This window comes from Saccoglossus kowalevskii, chromosome 18 (assembly GCF_978046115.1).
Source record: "Saccoglossus kowalevskii chromosome 18, keSacKowa6.1, whole genome shotgun sequence".
Lineage (NCBI taxonomy): Eukaryota > Metazoa > Hemichordata > Enteropneusta > Harrimaniidae > Saccoglossus > Saccoglossus kowalevskii.
The window spans coordinates 24,290,419-24,314,044 of NC_140658.1; the positions used below are offsets into that span (position 1 = coordinate 24,290,419).

At 35.0% G+C, this 23,626-nt stretch overlaps 1 protein-coding gene across 1 annotated transcript; it reads right to left on the reverse strand.

Moving 5' to 3' along the window:
* Window positions 1-974: 974 nt before the first annotated feature.
* Window positions 975-9,766, reverse strand: LOC146731960 (uncharacterized). The gene is made up of 15 exons (XM_085493022.1): window positions 9,646-9,766; window positions 9,113-9,265; window positions 8,872-8,984; window positions 8,176-8,269; window positions 7,760-7,785; window positions 7,487-7,578; window positions 6,762-6,891; window positions 6,497-6,574; window positions 6,154-6,266; window positions 4,835-5,082; window positions 4,383-4,466; window positions 3,778-3,884; window positions 3,357-3,472; window positions 1,984-2,164; window positions 975-1,066 (listed from the first exon to the last, which is right to left on the reverse strand). Exons 1-15 carry the CDS (start codon window positions 9,749-9,751, stop codon window positions 983-985), a joined length of 1,725 nt encoding a protein of 574 aa, XP_085349148.1. The 5' UTR covers window positions 9,752-9,766; the 3' UTR covers window positions 975-982.
* Window positions 9,767-23,626: the final 13,860 nt, after the last annotated feature.

Below are 23,626 nucleotides of genomic sequence, written 5' to 3' on the forward strand. Positions count from 1 at the left end.
CAGCACATGTGCATATTAACCAGGAAATCAACATGACCATGGAATTTTGATTAATCACAATACCAAAAAAACACTTTTGAAGATGATGCGATATCCGCGGCTGTAATAAGTACTACATACACTAGTATCACCTATTTTCAGTTAACAAACATCCACTTTTGCCCTTTCTACAAAGAGATTCTTCCCTGTATATTACATTACATATCAATATATTGTGGTATCCACGTACTATGTTTTTAAAAGAAATACCAGGTACAAGTTGCAAAAGTTATATAAGTTATTCAATTTCTACATTATAGGGGAAATGAGTAAAAGTAACGACAACTACATAAATAACACCTTAAATCAGTTACTATTTTATTGAAGACCAAACAACAATGTACAAATACAGATCGTACAAATTCACTACGAATTCGATGTTGTGCTAAAAGATTTATGAAAGATTTTGCAATAAAACAGAACATAATTATACAGATACAACAAATTGTTTAAATGTTCCCAGTAATTATAATATTTAAGCAAAACCACTTCTATTATATCAGCTATATATAGTAGATGGTGAAAAATACGTCAAATTTGATGATACTAAATACTTATATTTTAAATGGTTAGATTTGACTGAACTCACTAAATAATGTGATAATATAACAAGCAAAGCTAACAGCGAGCTATTGTGGGCAACAATTCTTAACAACTGCAATTAAATGACAATTTTTGTATCATTACAACAAGCGTAGATTTTTCCACCTCGTATATCTTAATACTTATTACATTGTGCATTGTGGCTTTCGACTAAATTTAAACATAAACACATGGCATACAAACGTAAAGCTAGGGCCAAAGATAATTGAATTAACTATGTTGAACAATATAATCCAGTTTTTATAAAGGACATTGTATTATCTGACACGTAATAGTTTCTTGACTGTCTTCTCTTCTCCAAAGATCGTTTGTTATTCTCTGCACCCATTCAATTTCTTCGTTATTGACTTAGACTATTCAGTACTTCCAGACAGGTATTTCTCGTTGTCGACGATTTCAGAAGATACCATTTCTTTTCTTGTCCCTTGAATGGAAGGAAATGTAAAGATTCAGGTGCAATATTTGGATACAGTGAAGTATTCCATTAAAAAATATTATTTTTGCATAATTTGCTTTTAAAGTATCCAAACGAATAATTTATTTCTCTACACTTGGGGCACGTGTTAATCAAGTAGTGTTCTTATTTGGATTTCCACTGTCTGTCATTTGATTGACTACCTTTTATTATCCATTCGGTCTAGCTATTTCAGGCAGAAGCTTAAATGATCATGCTATTTTACATGTTTTGTTTTAATATATTGAAGGACATAGCGGATGTTGGTACATGAATGAATGAAAACCATTTACAGTTTCCAGCTACCTGTCTGTATCAACAGATGTAAAGCTCATTGGTAGCTTCACATTTGTGTCTTTCAAGGATAAATTTAAAGACATTTGCAATTTGTAACCTTCATTGCAGTCTTAAAATATAACTTTGCGCACATTGCAGGGCACTTGATGAACCCATAGTTACGAAAAGCAATTGTTTGGCAAGAGGCGGAACAGTTTATAATCTCTTAGAATTGAATTTGTATAATTTCCCAATCAATCGTTGCCATATACTATTATATGTTAATCTACATTTCTGAAGTAAATATGTATGTCTTTGCGTTGTAAATTGCAACTGGGTAGTTTATGGCTCAGCAATGCGCATTGCACACAAGTGACATTGAAATGAAACATTTAAAATAGTATTTTTTAACAGTGCTATTTGAACAGAAAAGGGATTTTCACTGTCAATATTGTTTAGTTAACATTCACCATGTTAAGATTGAATATAAGTGATTCACCAACTTAATTGAATTATTTTATTGACATTAAGTGACTCGCGGGAAATTGCTTTTTTGCTAATTTCTAACATTTGTGTTACTCAAATGTCAGTATAAACCATATACAAACTACCTCTTCTTTGTATGTAATCTGTATCATATCTTCTTTTCCATCCCCGTTGACGCTATAGTCTTCGGCATGAGCACATTCTTTACGAAGGTGTTTTCTTTCTTTATCAGTTAATTTCTCCTCGAAGCCAAGAATAATTTTGGATCGTTTTATCATTGCATTGGATTTACCATTGTCATACATGCTGGAAAACAAAATAACGTATATGGTCGCTCAAATAAAAACTGGGCATAACATATGAATTGTTTGTTGAAATCACCAATGCCTGATCACCTTAACTGATATCTATTAAAATAAAACTATTCTATATCAGTTATACTTTACGCAGTCTCGTACATTGGTGTTGCTGTGCGTTTGAATATATTCGGGATTTATACCTGATTTCAATAGCAAACACGATTATTGTTAGGGTACTGTCATGATTTATTTCCATGTGTTTAGAGATCCGTCACTTATCCGATTTGATGACTGGTTTCATGTGAAGTGCTGGTTTATATATTTCAACACTTTCCCCATAACCTGTCATCATTTTGGTGTATACGAGGTCCTGGACGGAACTTGAGTCAGTGAATGGAACTAATTACGATATGAACTTTGCTAACCGACCGTTATTTCTGACAGTTTGGTAAGTGTAGTCTTTTGATATAGCGGACAATTAATCAAGTATATATGACGTGTTAAGTACTTCGTGTGATTGGCTACATGCGAGTTGATTTTTTTTAAAGCTACGCCTTAAGCTTTTAAATTTCCTTGTGATAGGTTAAAGTTTGGGAAGTAAATAAATAGAGTCTGGGTCAGTCTTAAGAGTGCTCCACGAGCGAGAGAGTCTTGGGAAACTTTTCCCCGAGGCATTCTGTCTTGGAGAGTTCTAGACGGGCGACTAAGTCTAGAGAAGTTGACACGATCTCGATCTGTGTGTGTGTCTTTGTTCAGTCGAAAAGGTTCTGAACGTAACGTTCACTGGTACCTGGCGTAGGTTTAATAACACGACAATTAAGCCATCATAGTACTCTGGAATCACTCATATATCAGTAAATCATATACAAACAACGATATCCACACTATATCAGCACTGATTCATTTCCAAGTCATCAGGCTAGATACTCCTATGTGTCATCCATTCCAATTACATCTCTATGCCTATGAACTTTTGATCATTTAATTTAAAAAAAGTAAAGTTCTTCCAGCATGGTTGTTGCTTATGTATCCCATATGTACTAGACCAAATTGACCGAATTTCGATACAGCAGGACGATATAATATAATTCCTGTTTATGCACTACACTCAAACACGTAATTACATAGCCCTACCAAATAATCTACATTTAAATGTATTCAGATTAGTACTGTCCTTTCCAATCATGGCGCTTTCTTACCTGGAAAATCTGTAACTCAACATTGCAATGAATATACTCAGATATATTACCGCTGCAATTAAAAGGTATAATCCAACCATGATATCCGCCATAACACGGTTCGCATCTCTCAGTCCCTGTGATTAAATGATCAATATTACTTTATAAAAAAGGCAATTCTAAGTAGCTAGCGTTATTAGACATTCGATTTCAGCATTTATAAATCAGAAGTAATATACAATGGCATAAATATCAAGTCGATATGGTGTCCAACTATCAGAGAATGGAGTCAGCTATAAAATGGAAATAACATACTAACCATAGGTTCTATACAAATAACACACTACTGCTAGATGAGTTTTTTCCTAGTGCAGTATGTGGTACACACATATAAGATTAATAATTCTACTAATGATGATTGTAGACAAAATAAATATCGTACCTCATAATTATAGTCATCCACTAGTGCCATACGGAATAGAGTGAACATTGTAGCAATAACTGACTCGTAAAATGGGATACCACCAAATATCATCCAAAACGCACACGCTAGGAAAGTGGATTTAAAAATTTATAATATTTAATTGTAGAAGGCAATTTAAAGAATCTAGAATACTATTTGCATATTTATTTCCTGCGTCTGATTGTGTTGAAATGGCTACAAAAAGTGGATAGTATACAGATTTCAAGTTTATCAAAAATGTGTTTTCCGTTTATGTATCTACGTTTTACCTCACATGGCGAAATAAAACATAAAATATTACAAGTTTTGTAAAAATGTTGCTTAGTAGTTTAGTAGTTAGTAGTAAAAGTAGAATTCCCAGATTCAGTTTTAGTCGAATTTCATTGAAAAATAATGAATACTAATAGTTTGAATGGACGCATTTAAATTCTTTTTATTGTTGCCTTATAATGGTGTTAATCGATGACACTAAATATACACTCATTTTTTCTAAAGACATCGTATTTAGAATTTCTAAAAACTAGTAAGACTTGTTCTGCGTTATTCAATTAAAAAATAATTACGAGTGCTACTGAACTACTTACTAAATGGTAAATAAAACATTAAAGCCAAGATTAGGAATTTTCCCGCATCTCCAAGTACAATATAAACCACAAGAATAAAAGGACCTGCAATTGGAAGCAGAGTGTTGAATTTCAAAGGTTAAAGCACATATTGTTTCAAAATAAAAGTATCCAGTATAAGTGCTTACTATAAGGATGTTATAAGGTACCCACAAAATGACACATTCACATATTATTCTGCTCCGATTAATCATTGATTCTGGAAGAGTTGAAAGAGCTAATCCCAAAACCATCGATACGTCATTTCTGCAATCACGAAAAAAAGTACTGAAGATGATAACTATTCCATCATTATAGGTAAGATGACACGTACACACCGTGTCATGTAACTGCGTATATATACCCAAACTTACCAAAGTGATAGTATTTGAATGAATGTGAAAATAGTTTCGAATATATAGTTTGAAACTTACCCAAATGCGTGAATGCTCTGATTGATTTGTACAATCGAAACCAGACAAAAATAATTGTGAATGCAAACCATCCTAAATGTATCTTCCCTGCCAAGCTTTCATTCTCCCAGTGGTCTGCATCATCTTCGTATTGAGTTGTATCATTTGATCGTGGATGACATAGTTCATCCGATGCAATACCGATATCTATCAAATGAGTTAAAACCACCACCGTCAGGAGAAAATACACAAACCAGTCGTAGTAATTCCTGGAAAAAAGATGAATAATAATAATGATTAAGTTTGACTTTGGTGATTCTGTTTCAAATTATTTGGCATGAACAAAAAATGAACTTCGCCATTGCCAATATTAATCACGTTATTCTTTAATAGGTAGGAAGCTGAATAGTCGACACGCGCAACAATGAATAATAATTTCTAATATTTTTGTATAAACTTATATACTGTTATTGATAAACAATACGTTTCAGAGGCATATCTTGCTACGCTATAGCACACTGTCTAAATAATAGCAAATAAATAACCTGGAGTTCATGCCAAACAGCAGGAAACAATTCTTTGATGAAAGTTATAATACATGCACATTAAGAACTTGAGATAAGGCAAATGCCCCTCGCCAATGTAAGCAGTTTTATGTCTATTTTCACCCCAAATTATTCCCAAATATGCTGTTAATTATTACTATGATCAAAAATGTAAATGTTTAAAAATGTGAATTGATGTGACAGGAAGGTGTTATCCATAACATTTTAATATATGGTCAACCTACCAATTATCATAAAAGTTCAACCTACTAATAGCCATAAAAGTTCAACCTACCAATAGCCATAAAAGTTCAACCTACCAATAGCCATAAAAGTTCAACCTACCAATAGCCATAAAAGTTCAACCTACCAATAGCCATAAAAGTTCAACCTACCAATAGCCATAAAAGTTCAACCTACCAATAGCCATAAAAGTTCAACCTACCAATAGCCATAAAAGTTCAACCTACCAATAGCCATAAAAGTTCAACCTACCAATAGCCATAAAAGTTCAACCTACCAATAGCCATAACAGTTCAACCTACCAATAGCCATAAAAGTTCAACCTACCAATAGCCATAAAAGTTCAACCTACCAATAGCCATAAAAGTTCAACCTACCAATAGCCATAAAAGTTCAACCTACCAATAGCCATAAAAGTTCAACCTACCAATAGCCATAAAAGTTCAACCTACCAATAGCCATAAAAGTTCAACCTACCAATAGCCATAAAAGTTCAACCTACCAATAGCCATAAAAGTTCAACCTACCAATAGCCATAACAGTTCAACCTACCAATAGCCATAACAGTTTGATGGCCGCCCTTCCCAGGAATTGCGTTTGCACTCTACTTTTTCCTCATACTTTTCAGCACTCTTCCTTATACACTTTAGCAATTTGGTCAAATTCTGTAATTGAATCAAAACACAAATTATAACAAAAAGAATAACAAAATAACATACATGGCAATTTTGAAACATTGGAGAGCTGCCAATTGTTTTTTTTTTTGTTTCTGAGCGAGATGTATGTAATACAATGATATACTGGATAATTGGCCTAATCAGCATAAAGTTAATCGCCATAATGACAAGGAACCACTTCCACTGCCAATAGTTATTTAGATCCATCATAAAATCACCTTTCTTTTTTCCCTTGATTCCTTATATTCCCGGTATTCTTGAACAATGAACCAAATTGTGCACAAAATAGCCATGACCTAAAATAGAATTACAATAAAAGATGTAAAAGATGAATTCATTTTTAAAAAATCGGATAAACAAAGCCAATAGAAACGATATTGTTGTATTTTTTCATCCAACAATACAGTCGATATATTATACAGTCTAAGTGCATTTACGGCTATGTTCCATTTGACATTGTTATTAATATAGCTAGTTTCCTACCCATAGAAGCACACGCAACAAGTCGAGCGGAAACTCATAACATCCACGGGCATGAGGCTTCACCACAGCTAGCATCGACCACAGCACAACAAATAATAAGTTCCATAGTAAATCTTTTTTTGCAGCCCATCTTAAAAAAATAATACAATAAATATTCTAATAATTCTTCTGTTCTAAACGGAAAATGATCTATTCATTTAACCCCCCCCCCAAAAAAAAAGACATGTAAAAACTACCATGGCAGAACAACATAATTTTCATCGTCAAATGTTTGCAGGTGACTACTCTGTGTGTATACTGTGATTATATGTCTTCACCGAAAATCGGTTCAGACCTCCCAGTTCAATTGCTCAACAGTAAACAATAAATCGATAAATTGATTGACAACAAAATGCAAAATCAGAAACTGTTTCTTGTGTAATAAAGCAGCGGTTTCATTGGTGATTTTATCCGAGAAACCTACTGAAATTTGTACCAAATATACATCCAATACACGAAGAACATCTTTAATTATTGTAGAATTCCATAATGTATAGCAAACAAACTCTATGGTCTAAAAATTATCTAAAATTTATCTACAAAACATTATTTTATTTATCACACAAATATATGCTTTTCTGCACATTAGTAATTATTTAATTTCCTTATTTTACTGGTGAAATACAATTTAAATTTAAATTTTAATATATATATGTTGAAAATTTGAATTCAAATTATAGTATTACCTTGCAAACTTTTGCCACTTGATTTCAATAAATTTTCGAAAAACGGGATGATCAATGACTTCTAAAATGGTATTATCAACAACAGCTTGCAACTGCAAAAATAATGCACTGCATAAACATAATAATAGCATAAACCACTGATTTAAATATTCTATGAATATAGCTACAAATCTAGATTTGACAACACGTGTAGTTGCCAATTGCCTCTAATGTGTCATACGTAATTCACATTAAATTTAATGAGTGGAAACTAATATGTAAACGAAATCTTACCGGGCTTCTTGTATATGGCGTCTCAGCTGAAAATAAATGTTATTCTACATAAACACATTGATAACAATACATTTCATAGTAAAATGCTTTACTTTAAAATGATATATATAGTCATGAGTGCCTGACAATTACAGTTTCTGCTTGGAATATACATTCATTTTTTTGTTTGTTAATTGGTATATTCATAGCAACCACTGACATACTAATCAACCCGTACCCATCAACGTGGGTACAATAGCATATTCGCCCTAGTCGATCATTGCTGCTTGCAGCTATATTCATCTCCTTGACAAGTTTAGCTTGATGGTGTGTTTAGTATTTAATATATAAACAATTTAACAATGCAAATGCTAATCATGCTGTATAGAAAATGTATTTGACAGAAATCGAATGTGTTTCTCTACATAATCACCTACCATTGGTTTCTCCTTTTTCCAATATTTTCAAATCATATGTCTGCTTTCCTTCAAGAGAATCTTTTTCATGCAGTCGATCTAATGCTAGACTTGCCTGCATACAAAGTATGGAAATTCTTAGAAATACATAGTACGCGACTAGGTAATGTCCTATCAGTTGGGATATGAAACTAAGGATTCACGTGACAAACAAATGCGAACACATAACGTATACACAATGTAGTTCAATCTGCAAACAATATCGATCACTTATAATTTGATTGATATATTGTTTGTTAAAATACGAACAGAAAAGGCTAATTTCTTTCACCGTAAGGCCAAATGTTACAGTGTGCCGAATTGTTGTGGTATTGTACTGTTTTTTTCTTTCTATCATATTAGGAACTTCCAATTATGGAGCAATTACGCGTGTGAGCGTTCTTTATTAGTACAACCAAATATGGCAGCGCCCAGGCTTGACTGAACTACACACACAGAAGTTCGCTAAATCTGTTCTAAACCTTTTAGATGTCGGCATTTCCATGAAGTATCATGGAAGGAAGGTTATCACGAGGATACCGCAAAGTATGCACTCAGACATCACGCCGTCGCATTGCCCTCCGCTGCGCGTCGGTCGATACCATCGCTGTACTGTCTTCGTGCATACTTTTCGATATCCTCTTAATAACCTCATAATATTAATATTATAATCCTTACCACATTTGTCATTTTTGCGTCCAACATAAAAATAAAACAAGACTCGCCGTGTTTGTCTGTAACTGTTACTTGTGCACCTTCACGTAGAAGCAGCATACAAGCCTTATTCTGTTCTAAAAAATATAGTACGACTTATGTGGTATATTAGAACAGTATCCGTTGTTTTTGAAACTATTTGATAAATAAGTAAATAAGTTGAATCACAGTTACGAAATATATTGGATTCTAAACGTCTACATACTGTTAAGAGCTGCAAGCATCAACGGCGTTCTACCATCTGCATCTTTTCCATCGATATTTTCGGTTGCCAACGATCTTTTTATTTCGTCGCAGTCACCATTAAATGCTGCATAATGAAGTTGCGTCGTTTCTGATTCTGGACCTCTACGTGTTACTATGTATCAACGGAGGGAGTGGAGAATTACTACAGTTTCAACTGTTACATGGGCTATATTAAGATCAACTTGTTATAGATGGTGGAAATTTAAATTGGAACAAAATGAGTGAAGGATCCTAAACTTTCGAATTATACTTTATGTTAATAGCACAATATAATTTTTGAATGACTGCTACACAGTGATTTGATTCAATTGCCAAATTTTCTAATTATCACAATAAATAATAAATTGGGATATACACGTTGTGCGTAGGCGATCTCGTACTAGAAAATGTCCCGGTTATGCCTCCGTGTTTTAGCGTGGTACCTTTTGTAATACTGTTCAAATGCAGATGTTCAACATTCTATAACATATATTAGGATAGCATAGTACTCACCCAGATCAGCATCAGCGATTTCTTCATCTGGTAGTTGAGTTTCATTTTCTGTAGTTGGCTTATTTCCAGACCGTTTACATGTGCCGGTGGGCAGACGATTTCCCATGTTGTTTGCAATGAATCTAGCAAATAAACATTTTATTTGTGCATATATTGTACTTGATTGTATTAGTATTCATCAATCTCATTAAAAAATAAAATAAACCATTTGATAAGTCGCGCCCTTCTGACGTAACTGGAAAATATTAGTTGATAAGAACTCCCAATGAATATATGTATAATTTATATTGTATGAACCTTAATATATGCTTCTTGACTAGTTAATATGGATGCAGTGGTACTCGATACTCGTTAAACTTAGTATGACCTAAACTATGTGTATGGTCTGTACAATTACTTACTTCTGGATGGCTACTGTGTATATTGTCATTGTTGATGGGTGAACCCATAAACCTCGTCACATAATCAATGTTGACCTCCAAAAAATGTTTTAATAATGTATAATATAAGGCTGAATTTGTGGCCGAGAAAATCGTACAGCGAAGATATTGTTCAAGACGCGACGTTAAATATTAAAACATAAGGGGGAATTCCAATTGCAATGCAAAATTGAACTTTACGTTCACAGAACAGATGAATAGTTCTATAAATACCAAAGAACCTTGCTGAATAGGAATGTCGACTGCTATTACGAGAGGTTGCCATGCGTGCCTCAAAACGCAGGTTGGTGAAAAGAAGTTAGAAAAAAATCGTGTGACCTTGTTACACATTGACCTCCATGATCTGTTATATTGATATGGAAGATAGGTATATTAGTAATGATAAGGGAACACAGTACTAAACCGGATTGACTGACTCTGTTATTGTGAGTTGAGTAAACACACTTATGTTAATGTCTGACATTTACAGCAACAAGGTTGACTAGGTGCAAACTATTTGCTAACATTTTTTTCATTTTACAAGTCCTAAAATTAATTATATAACATCACAGTTCATTGCTTGCGCTTTCGACGCAACGTTGATAGAGTTGTAGCTTGAAGTGTTAAACAGGCAGATCTGTTTCTGGGTGAAACACACACATACTGTTGATTTACTACCGGGACGATGCGAGGTTAAAACACATGGACATTTCTAGATCGTTTATACTCGGAATGTTACAATACGTAGCAATGACCAAACCACAGCAAATGTACTCACTGATGTTTTTAACACAATGATTCTAAATCGTAAGTCATAAATTGTCCTCATACTAATAATATTATGTGCAGTCAATTCTACCCACCCGACAAACTGTCTGTAAATCAGTTGGCGACTATTCTGGTTCTATACGAGTATAACTTCGTGAGGTGCATAATGTTCAGTGGAACTTTAACTAGTTGTACTATGATGTGGCAGCTGTACTATGGCACAGACAAGTGTGTTTAGATAGACATGTTATTCTGTTGTCATAGTGATCGCTATCACACTTCCTGATTGGTTTCAAGAGGTACGAGTTATTATATATGCGTGTGATGTAAACAAGTGATAATTCATATTATGCATCTGAGGTTCCACCAACCTACCACAGCAGAACAGATCAAACAACTGAAACGCAACATTTTTCTGCTCTTCAAGATCGATATCGCCTGTAATTATTGAGCATATAATAAAATAATGGGATGAGTTATGTTCTATGTGAATACTTTTAACCAGAGAGGGGGGGGTAATCATCAAACTACACGACTACGTGGGTCAGGTCCACCTTGTACGAAACCAGGGCCAATAAATTGTATTTCGCACGATATACCATGATTTGTTGACGGTCGCATACCGACGTAAAGTGCTTCTATTTTTTCATCAAAGTAATTGTATTACTTGTTGTGTATCACGGTTTCATTAAATTGTTCATTTAACCGGGAATTTGTGGTTATATTTTGTTTTATGTAGGCCGAGTGTCTGAATGCAGTGCGCAGTCAGTCAAACAGTCACGCGTAGCTCGTAAAATGTGACTTTTGGAAGGGATTATGGAATATAAACACATACGAACCATAGTTTATTGATCTAATATAATAGGACGTGTATTGTGAATGCGCCGTCCTATCTCAAGCTTCAAAGATAGACAGTGTACATGCATATTCATTTATTCATCCAAACTTTAGTTTGTTGCCATAGCAATACTTATATCACTTCCCGTATTATCGAAAATCGTATGATATTTGCACTCGATTACACAGTTGAATGCAGTCGATTAGTGAAAGAAAGAACAGTGACATCACAGTAAAATATGACTGTAGAAAAGCACATATGAGGTATGATTTTATATTATTTTATATTCTGATCAGGTGCCATGTTAGCACGATTCCTAGTTAGAAAGTTAAGCGTCCTGTAGAAATCGTATGCTCTTGTCTATCCGTTTATTGTACAATATATGAAAATCATCGTCGCAAATTGCCGAATAATAGTAGGGCCAGACTGTTTCTCGAGTTTTTATGAGGCAGAAAAAAAATAAAATTAATTCTTTTTTTCCTTTAGATTTGTATGATTCTCAAAGAATTGTAAGTGGGATCATTGATCGGAGAGAAGAAATGAAATAAAATGTTATTCTATGTATAACCTTGTTTCTCATCTGCGCGAGACTTCGGTACTTTGATCATGATACTCCAACGAAAATGCAACTTGGGTTTGTTATGCGTATCTAACTCGACTTATTCCAATGACAAGCATTTGATTCTTACTCTGAATAAAACGAATCTGTATACAAATTTACTCAAAGAGAAACAGGATCTTCCAACAAGGTTATCATTTAATGTCATTTAAAGGTAAACAATTCACTTAGAGTATCTGCCATACCTATTGTTAATGGTATAACCTGTCTTAGGCCACACTGATTTAATTTTATGGATGACATCCTCTGGAGACTCCAAAACTAATGCGAGAGGGCGAAAAAAAAATCCTGCCAAAAAAAATAATCCTGCTAAAAGCACAGGACTACGGAGCTGCTATTACGAATTGGACCACAGAACACAATGTATCAAAGAACAACAAGAAGTCTTTATTTGTAGGAGGTACATGTTGATATACACATCTCGTACTGTATTACTGTCACAGGTATAACCATTTCAGACAAGCTCTAGTACATGTAGTCATGATGAAGTACAGTAGAACGTCGATTATCCGAAATGTTCGGTTATCCGAACCTACTGTGTGTCCCCCAAAGTTTGTATGCAGGTCTGGCTGTGTTCCGTATAGTAATACAAAAGTCAACTGTGAACAATAAATACTACAGTCGCCTTGTGTGATTTCCTGGTGCAACACTTTCAATAAAGCTGTTAACAACATGTAATCCGACGTCTTTCACGTGTACGTTCATTGTTTACAGTGTCTGCGCAAACAATGAAACGAATTACAGTATCCAATAATTTCCTAAATTCAGACAAGCCTATTACGCCACACCAGTGTTCCACTGTAAATAAAAAATGTCCTAAAAACACAAACTTCATCAAATGTCTTCTCCACTGTTTACAGTCAGATCCTTAACTTTACCAAGTTGTAAGTCACCGCAGTTCGGATACGTTTCCCGGGAAAATTGTACGGTGTTCCACTGCCGTCAAAGAAACGCGGCCATGAGCCGATCCCATGTTTTTTCCGATTTTTAATTTTAATGTCCAGTATGAGAAGTCACATCCTCTTCGGAATAAAAAAAGAAAGAAAATAACTTCTGGGATGTCTTGCCACAGAAGCGACGCCAGTTTAATAGTGCAGTGAAAAAGAGAGGCGAAACGACAACCCCTTGGTGTGCCTCTTTGATGGTTTATCAGCAGACAACGGCAACCAATGACCACAGTCGGCGGGCCGTTTGATGGTTCACAGCGTCGAAGTGTTTACGTCCGATGATCACAGTAGCCAACCTGGATTTTTACAACAATTTATTATGTCAATCGTTCTAGGTGTTAAAAACTTTGCTGAATCCAATAAAATCGGGACATCTTGTAGCAGTTTACCATTCGAAAATCCCAGAGCAATCTGGTAACATCGAGCCGCTAGCCGATCTATACACAGCGAATACGAAGCGACCTTTCACCTGTTTACTTTATCAGCGTCTTTTATCTAGCGTTGGCGTGGCTACCCCCAGTGAAATGCAAACGCTGTGTGCTTGATTTGGACGCAAAGTTGTCAATTATAAATCGACTAGAACGTGGGGAAACCGCAAGCAATCTATCTACCGAGTATGGTGTTGGTAAATCGATGATATTCGATATCAAGGCAAAACAAAAGCTGCTGGATTTTTTCAGTAAAATGGATTCAAGTGCAGGACTGAAACGAAAGATAACGAAAACAGCATATGACGATCATTCAGAGAAATCCGTCTTCACTTGGTTCCGGGACTTGGTTTTCCCAAGAACTTTATTATCGCTACATTTTACGGACATTTTGAAACACTTTTTAACATTCCAGCATGCAACATTTTTATTACAATATATTACTGATTAAATAAAAATGTTTTAATGACATACTCTACATGTATTATTGTTTGATTTCATTACAGTCATGTGCGTTAGAATTTGTGTGTAGTGAGCCTGTAAACTTGAGCACGCCCACACAAGATCGCATATCCGAACTGTTTGCATAACCGAACAAAAAGCATGTCCCCTAACAGTTCGGATAATCGACGTTCTACTGTACCTTCAGTCAAAAACACTGCATGCAAGGTACAACATGGACATCATTTTCAGTACAAGTCAAGGCGGAATGTACATATCACTACTTTATGACAATAACTAACAAAACATTGCAATGATACATAAATGTCCTTGCTTGCTCCTCTCTACACAGTAGGGGTTAGCTTTAACCAATCTCTTGTATAGCTGTGTAAACGTCATATCTCCCTGGCCGACGTCAATTGCGTACCAGTCTACAACAATCCCTCAGTTTTTCCTCTGAACTGTTATGCTCACGTATTCCTGGCAACGCAATACGCATGTGCAGAAGATCATTTACGACAAAATTGGCACGTTTTTAGATAGTCCAAAAAGAGTTTTACGACAAGCCGGCGCTTTGCGACAATATGAGTCGGCAAGTTCCGGACAGAAAACCGATCTGTAGAGACTCGTCGTTGGAGATTTTTTTTTTTTTTTTTTGAGAAAAGCGAAAACTAATGCGCGCGTAGATGTCATCCATACAATTAAGTCGGTGTGGCCTTATATGCAGAACAAAGTACAGTGATATTGCATATGAGTCTAATCAAAGAAAAAATAACTATTGAGACCACTATACGTCCATCGGGGCACTTTAAGATTAGTATCACATGATGACGTATTTACGAGAGATTGTGATGTTTTGTTTAGCAAGACTCCGTACGCATACATGCACTGTTCATAGGCAAACGGTGGTAGCACTCCTCATGCAAATGTGTTTATCATGACTGATCATAACATTCAGTGAATTGTTAAGTAATGTATTCGAAAAAGATTTAAATTGGCCTCAAATTACAAAAAATGCGCTCAATTCCGTTTTGGACACAAATCTACGCTCATTGATATTATTTTTCATTCTTCAAGCTTCTGTGCAATCATACCCAGAACGTCTATGATATTCGGTTGGATGGTTGTATATATATATATATATATATCGTATATAGAAGTGTCGGTTAGGGACGCTGGCAGAGAAGCAATTACTTCGCGTGATACCATGAACTCGTACGAATGATTGCATGAACGCATGTCACTCAAATTGGCATGTATCATTTTGCTGAAGGTAACGCCGAGTGGCATTTTGATTTCTTGCTGCAAGGATTCAATTAATTTGTTTGTTTTATGTGGGTTTTTTCATAAATACCATTATATTAGTGTCCATTTTGTCATTGGATCTACCAAATTACAGATGTTTCTGGCTTTACATTTTTTTCAGGCAATAGTCCAAACTTTTTCGGTCACTGTTTTTGACTTTTTATTCAATTGCCCGCCTAACCATGCAGCATTACCGACTTTACAAACAATGTCTTCCATTCACCGTGATTTTTCCACTGTACCTAAACAATTTCTCATTGATCTTTTTCATTTTCGATGATCTTCAAGACGAGTGGTCCGGGGTACATAGTGAATCATGCCGTGGACTTCTTGTTTCTAATACTGAACTTACTTTAATCTTAATTTTCTGTTGTTGTTTAGACTTGGTTGTAATGAATAAAAAGTTGAATATTCACGTCGGATATTATCTTCAGAGAAAATGGTCGGCAAATGTAATGGAAACAATGGCATTGAGGGGAGTTCACAAGAACGCTCCACAGTCTAAGGTTCGACTTTGCAGTTGGTTATTTTTAGGTCATTTAGTAGAGACTTTAAGGAAAGTCGGCTTCTGCTGTTAATTTTGTTCTCGACTCAAAGTATGTGTTTTAAACGGTTACTTTTCAAGTCCACCAGCTCCTGATTTTATTCTGTCTAAAAATTGCCATGACTTTTTTTTAGGTCATGAGGTCTGTCATGGCGTTTTGTCACCATCTGAACTTTTTGTCCGTATTGTTTTCCCATCCGCCTTCTGACCTTTTCTAAAAGTTTGCTCCGCACTTTGTATATGTCCTCCGTATTTTTTTTACACCTACAACACACGTTATTGAGACTGTTTCATTGCAATTTCACTGATTTGAGATAAACAACCATTATTACCATCTTCAAATGGAAACGATTCTTCATAAAGCGGGACTTGAAGCAACGGAATTCCACACAATCTGAGTTCATTCGGTCACCAAACCAGCTCATCACATTGTTTTTAAAACTGCACTTCAGTCATATCAGTAATAAACATACTAATGCATCACTGTTATTACTCATGACTGAACACATGAATCAAATTGCCAATATGTTTAATTAGGCTGAGATAACACTGAGCGAATTTTGAACTTATATTTGGTCTAATGGATGTCATAGTAACGACATGATTCTCTACTTTTAGACGTACAAAATGGAATTTACTTGATGGTGTTATATTTTACTGACGTGCAGGTCACGTGATCGTCTATCTGGTACAAAGTGTAATGAATCTACAATGGAGTTCAGTAAAAGAGAAACAGGATCTCCCAGCAGCGTTATCATTTAAGATCTTTTTGGATAATGATACAGCCATCAACATACCAAGTGGTTGACACACGATGATCTCTGTGATATCGGACCGTATTTATTGATGAGTGGTGATATTTTGATGAGCAAGGCGTGCAGGCATTAATGGCACACGCTTGGACGGAGGTTGGTGGAACACCTCATAGTTGATGTAGAGAACCGTAATGCACTCAAACAAAAGATGCAAATTAGTCGATCACCACAATTCATTGTTGTTGATTCTGGTTTAGATATAACTTGACACATGGAATAGCTGGGAGAATATGGATCATACAAGCTTATAAACAAAGTTTTTATAACTGCCTTAATTATATATGATATGGGAGGCTTGTGATGACGAAACTATGCCCGTGGGAGGAGTAAATCTCATTTTTGTCTATTCAAACGATTCATTGTATACTGCTTTTGATTTGGGAGGAACGGTCAATATTACCATCTTCAAATATAAAACATTGCTCATAAGGCTTTGTACATCCACACATTGTTAGTCCACTCGATCACCAAACCAGCTTACTCCGTCGCTTTTAATACTGTATTTGTGCGATCATGCCAGTAATAAATGTACCCAAGTCAATGTTCAGGGGTCAACTTATTCACCTATGGTATGATACTTTGTTTATGTTTGCTATAGTGACTACATGATTTCAGACATGGACACGTGCAAGCCACATGTCATACGGTTCGATTCGATTCCACCTCCTGACTCGCTCATACGATCTGCTAATTGCTCATGTGAAAAAATACAATTCTCGTATTTTTTGTGACTACAAATTTTAATCCCATGATTTGAGGCTCGCAGACAAATAATATTTCATCTAGTATACAACGGTGTGCAGCACGTTGATGTACCAAAATAACTTGTATAATCCTCTTATAAATATAGGATTATCTTCCCAAAGCGGTACCTCATATTTAATCTGTTGAAGTTAAGGTTAGTCTACAAAATCCCTGATCTAATAATGTGGAAGAATAAAAATTGTCTGTTTGAAAAAAAACTCTGGATATCTACCACAGGCCAGGGCGTAGTAAGTTAGTAGATGTATATCCCATAAGTAGAAGAGAGTGGGATATTAGTAAAGGTATGGACAATTCATGAAAATATTAATAGAATTAAAATCACCTTTCTCGTCATATAGTCTAATACAGAGCTGGTCCTTGGAGTCAAATTCAAAGCACAGATCTACTTATGACGCAGATTCTGTAGTCTCCTCAAGTTCAACTAGATCATTAGAATATAATCACTAAATCTAGGATTCTTGATGCATTGTTCATTATCAATATATCGGAGTTTAAAATAAAAGGATTTGGCTTGTTTGTACCTTTTGTTTTCAACTAATTTTTGTAGAAATTCTGTCAGCAAGGGGACACAATTTGTTCCCACTTGGATGCCGGCACAATGTTAATAACTGAATTTTTCAAACTAGATAAAAGCTTTGCCCCAGCATCCTTATGTCATCTTCAGTGTAGAACCATTTAATAACACAACAAGTATAATCATGTCAAACCTCTATGTATTTGTACGGTTCTATTGAAAATACTTGATAGATAATATCGTTAATGCGTAACTTTAAAATAATATATCATGTGGAAAAGTAGTATAAGGTAAAATAAATTAATTGTTAATTGATATCACATTTGAAGTTGGAAGTACTTTGGATGTTTTTTTTCATATTCACATATATTATATACCACTACTAAAATTTTAATATTTTTGACAACTTCTAGGTTGAACATTTAAATGGTCCACCATTGTATGGTGTCTGTAGAGTTTTGGACAACCTTTACTTCCCTCTAAATCTTGTCGTTTTAAAATAAAATTACATTCCATTTATTCAACTTTGATGACTTTTCTTTCAGAACTGTCAATTTTCAGACATTGTATGCTTATTTGTTGCATTAAAATGAATGTTTAACACTTTAAATTAAATACCGTCACGTTAAATTATTTGTTCATACATAAATTAAGTATTTTTACCGCGTTTTTGCAACGTTTCTTATATAAAATTCAACTGTTTCCATTTGTTATGCCATATACCGAACATTGAGACAACATTCGAGATATATGTGCCTGCTCAATAAAAAGACACTAGAATTTATCGTACCACTCAAATAAAAAGTGTCAAGCTTGAAGTCTATTATGTCAAGTAAATTGCCAAGGGCTTCTATGTTGAAAGTATTATCCAATGCCAGATTTTGTTTCGTTAAACTTGAAAATGTTTATTTCGAACGTGTATTCTTTGTATTGGACAGTGTGATTTTACTTCCTCCCTTCGTTCATAATCCTATTATCGACGTTCTGTATAGTTTGCAAATTCATTGATATGCTCTACATTTAAGAGCGCATATGTAAAATAAAGCGTATGAGTTTACTCGTTTAACGTCGTATGCGATTAGTGCGGCCACCGAAGTATTTGGATATTAACGCGGCTGACATATGACAGGCACGCTGACATGCACGTGGGCACTTCGTAGTTCATGACGAGAATCGTGATACACTCAATCAACACAATGATTAAGTACAAGGTTCAGTAAATATATTTCATAGAATACGAATTTTGTAAGTTAAACAAAAGTAACACATTTCCGCATATTCATTAATTCGATATAGATCGATCACAAAATGAATTTACTGCCTGATTACTAGACTGGCGCAGTCAGGGCGATAATTATTTTTTTTTTTTGTAGTTTAAATAAAATAAAAAAAATCGCCAAATGGAGGTGTTAGCGCGAAATCACCCCGACTGGTTTATTCTGCAGGAAATTCATGGCTATTAAATATTCATGAGCACATATTATAATGAAGTGGGCGCGGAAATACGTGCATAATGAGGTCAACTTGGTAAAGGTCACACTGCAGACCCAACATGTCGGCACGTTGAAATTCGAGTTTGTCGTAGTCGTCGTTTCTTATTCATCACAATGTGTAAAAATGTAACTCGTACTGTCGTAGAATTGAAAAAAAAATCGGCTGCTACAATCAGCCGACGTCTTCTCGGTCAGAGGTCAGTTGAAGAGACGTTGTGATTCGATTAGATGATTGTCAATTAGAACACTCATTAACATAATTACCCGTTGAAAAATCGACGGGTTCCTGCAGTGTCGATAGAGGGCCATGCAGAATAAACCAGTCGGGGTGATTTCGCAGTTACAGGGGATTTCGCGCTAACACCTCCATTTCGCGAAATTTTTTATTTTATTTAAACTACAAAAACAAATTAATCGCCCGACTGCGCCAGTCTACCTGATTACTGTCTTTCTCCACTTTATCCGACAGCGCCGTCAAAAAATCAATTTAAATTAAATTCCAGTGTTCCCATTTTTTATGTAAATGTTTCTCAATAAAATAAACTTTTCTAACTTTCTATACCACATTACGAATTATCAAGCTAACATTTCTTACAGTTTATACAAGGTTATCATATAAGGTCAAAAGAGATTATAAATACGCATGTCTTGTTGATGGAGGGTTATCCATATAAAATGTCACCCGTCGATTCGAATGAAGGGAGTCGTGACTGGATGTCTCCTATCAATCAAAATGGCATGCGGAGTATGCGGAGTACTGCCAAAGAGAAACAGGATCTCCCAGCAAGGTTATCATCTAAGGTCTTATTAGATGATAATACACCATTAAAATACCGAGAGGTTATAACACGGTAATCTCCGTGATATCGGACTGCATTTATTTATGAGTGGTCTTGATAGTTTAATGAGCAAAGCTTTTTAGGTACTAATGGCCAAATCTCGGTCAGGAGTTGGTGGAACACTTCATAGTTGATGAAGAGACCCGCAATATACTCAAAACCTGTCGATCACCACAGATCACACATCTGGTTTGTATGTACGGTAGATGGAATGGCATTATACAGTATGTTTTGTTTTGTTTTTTAGTTATTTTGCACTTTCCTATTTTTTCCGCAAATTTCTCTTGAGTGCTCGTTCTGCGTTGACAATGGGACACATGCTAGAACATTAATATACAAGCAGTTGCATACACAATGTGTAAACACATCATGTTCGAGTTTTATCGTGTGTGTTGGTAATAAATAACAAGTTCAGGGGTCGTATGTTACTGGCAGACCGATATTTATAGAGTCCTCGATGGGGGAGAGACTATTCCAGTCGGGTAGGGAAGCTGACAGTGACGAAATGACGTCTGTGATATTATGAACTGGTACAAATGAGTTCCATGTCCCCTGTTTAGTGTATAAGCCAATTTGCTAACGGTAAAACCGATTGGCATACTAGTATTTGCTTTGCAGCAATGAATCAATGAAACCGATGAATTGTTGTTTAGTTTGTGGTGTAGTTAAACGCTATTAGTGTCCATTTTTTCATTGTATCTATGAAATACAGATGTTTTCGACGGTGTTCAGTCAAAACCTTTAAATATGCAGCGTGCTTGTTTATACCTTCAGTCGGATCACTTCGTTTCCGACTTGTGTACCAAGGTACGCACAATTATGGCGTTTTCAGTTTTCACTAACATATGTTGCGTTCTCTAACATAGAGTGGGGTTCTATATCGTACTTGGCGTTTTATAATAATTGTCAATGTTTATTTAGCAGAGAAATCTATTTTTTCTCATCTTCCTATTTAGAAAAGAACAAAGGTAGCCGAGGAAACAATAGAGTGCGGACGCATTAACCATAATGCTCGGACGCGTCAATACAGTGCGTGGATATTTGATGGCTAAAACTAGCCAACCGATATACTGTGGTTGATTCTGTGTATTAGAACCTGAAACCACACAATACCTTCACAACAGAAGTCTTGAAAATGATTTCTTTTGAGCGCAATTGTTGTTATTGTTGCTACATTTCACACTAGTATTAAACGTAGTTACACCAAGGAATAAAGCGCAAGCGCAAACCTGCACGTCAAATTAACGCCAAAATATGTTAAATGGTTCACTACCCGGCTAATTAATTTTACGTTTGTGTGATTTCTAAAGACCGAATAATGCTAGTAAAAAGGGAGACCCTAAAGTGCGTTCCTGCATTCTTGCCCATATTTGCCTAAATTAATAAAATAAATGAATAAAATTAAATAACGGTATAATATTATATTTACGTATACTAAACAGCACGTGTGCGATTATTGAGATCTAGAAGCTTCCAAGTATTATTATAGCTGGTTTGTTTTCGCATGCCTGACAAATTATACTAGAAATTAAATTCAATTTCTACTTGATTATTGTTAAGAACTTAATCACAAATTAGGTTTTATATTGGATTTTACTTATGCAACTGTCTGCATGTTTATGGAATGGACAAACATGATTTGATAAATACTTCTCGTTATATTACATGTTCAGTTACGCATGCATGTTTTTTGTTCATAAACATCTTTCATTTCATGATAAATCAATAAATTATTTTATCTTTCCTTCTTTTCTATCACTAGTATTGTGCTTTGTGACAGTGTTGCATACTTAGATGAATACTCACTGATTGTAGCTATACTACTTCAATATGCCGTATATTCTGACAAGCTTTCACCGAAGACCCGGTTTTCCAGCCTTCCTGTTTTTTTTAATTTGTAAAGTAATTAAATAACTACGTAATTTTACAGGATTATTTGCGCATTGTGAAAACCTGCCACTAAAAAATGCAGAATTTCCATCATCATCTGTGATAACAAATAGTAGAAGCAGTGGATTCTCAAGATGTAAAGAGCACTAAATTAACAGTAATTATTTTCACCGTAATAAATTGCATAAACGAAAAAGTGTAGTTAAATACAGGGCGATTTTGTTGCATTGCTAAAAGAACAAGGTTGAGTGGATTTGAATTTAGATGGTAGAATATTGCACGAGAAGTGCTATAAAAGTATATGAAACTGAAAATGCATGTATGGATATGTGTTTTCAGTGTGCCGCACGAAGCATGTCGAATAGAGTCTGACACGCATTCTATTAGTTATTTATTCATATGCGCATTCGTGTCTTTGTAAAGACCTGAGAATGTTCGATAACATTCGGCTCGCAGAAGGACATTCATTTCTCAGTAAAAATTTTAATTTCTCGTTATCCAGACAAATTTACATTATTTTATTTCCAAACGTTAACTTTATAATATAACAAAGTCAAAAACTAAATGTAACTTTAACATTCATTCATTCACTATTATTGCATCGCGATAGGATTTCACTGTTGACGAAAGACGTCAGTTTATCCAAATACATGTATGTTCAGACTTTATTTCTTACTTTACAATTATTAATAAATTAAAATAAAGGTCTTTGGTCCCCCAATCTGATTAAAATCAGATGTAGTGTACGGGCTATGTTTTTTTTTATTTTATTTTATTTTTATTTTTTTCATTTCATTTTATTTTATTTTATTTGATTTTATCGTTTTTTTAACGTTTTTACGCTGTTTTAATATTTAGTCATTTTGTCCCCGTACCTGCCTACGTAGTGTCGAAAAACGTCGAAAAAACACAAGAATTGGTAGAAACGTTCCTGTTTTGGGCAGATAATTGATAGAGAATATTGTCCTTATTACAAAAATGCTGAAAGCCTTGGTTATTTTCTTTTATCGGCGAAAAACTGCGAACTTGGCAAATTTGGTTGCACAACTTCCCTCATCGATCATATACACCCAGCTATACCGATGCGAACTGACTGTGCCTGACACTATGCAAATATAGATATAGATTGACAAACGTGTTAGAAACTCACTTATAAAGATGTCATGATTGCTGAATATATGATGAAAACATGTAAATATGCACACTTGCTCACATCTAAAATAGAAATCCCCGGAAAAACTGAAAAGAAAAGAATACAGGCTTCCAAATGTTCCGTCGCTTTGTCGTCTCGCAGATCAGTGGTCAAAACATAATTGCCATTGAATCGTACACCATGTATACAGTATTTTTTTTTAT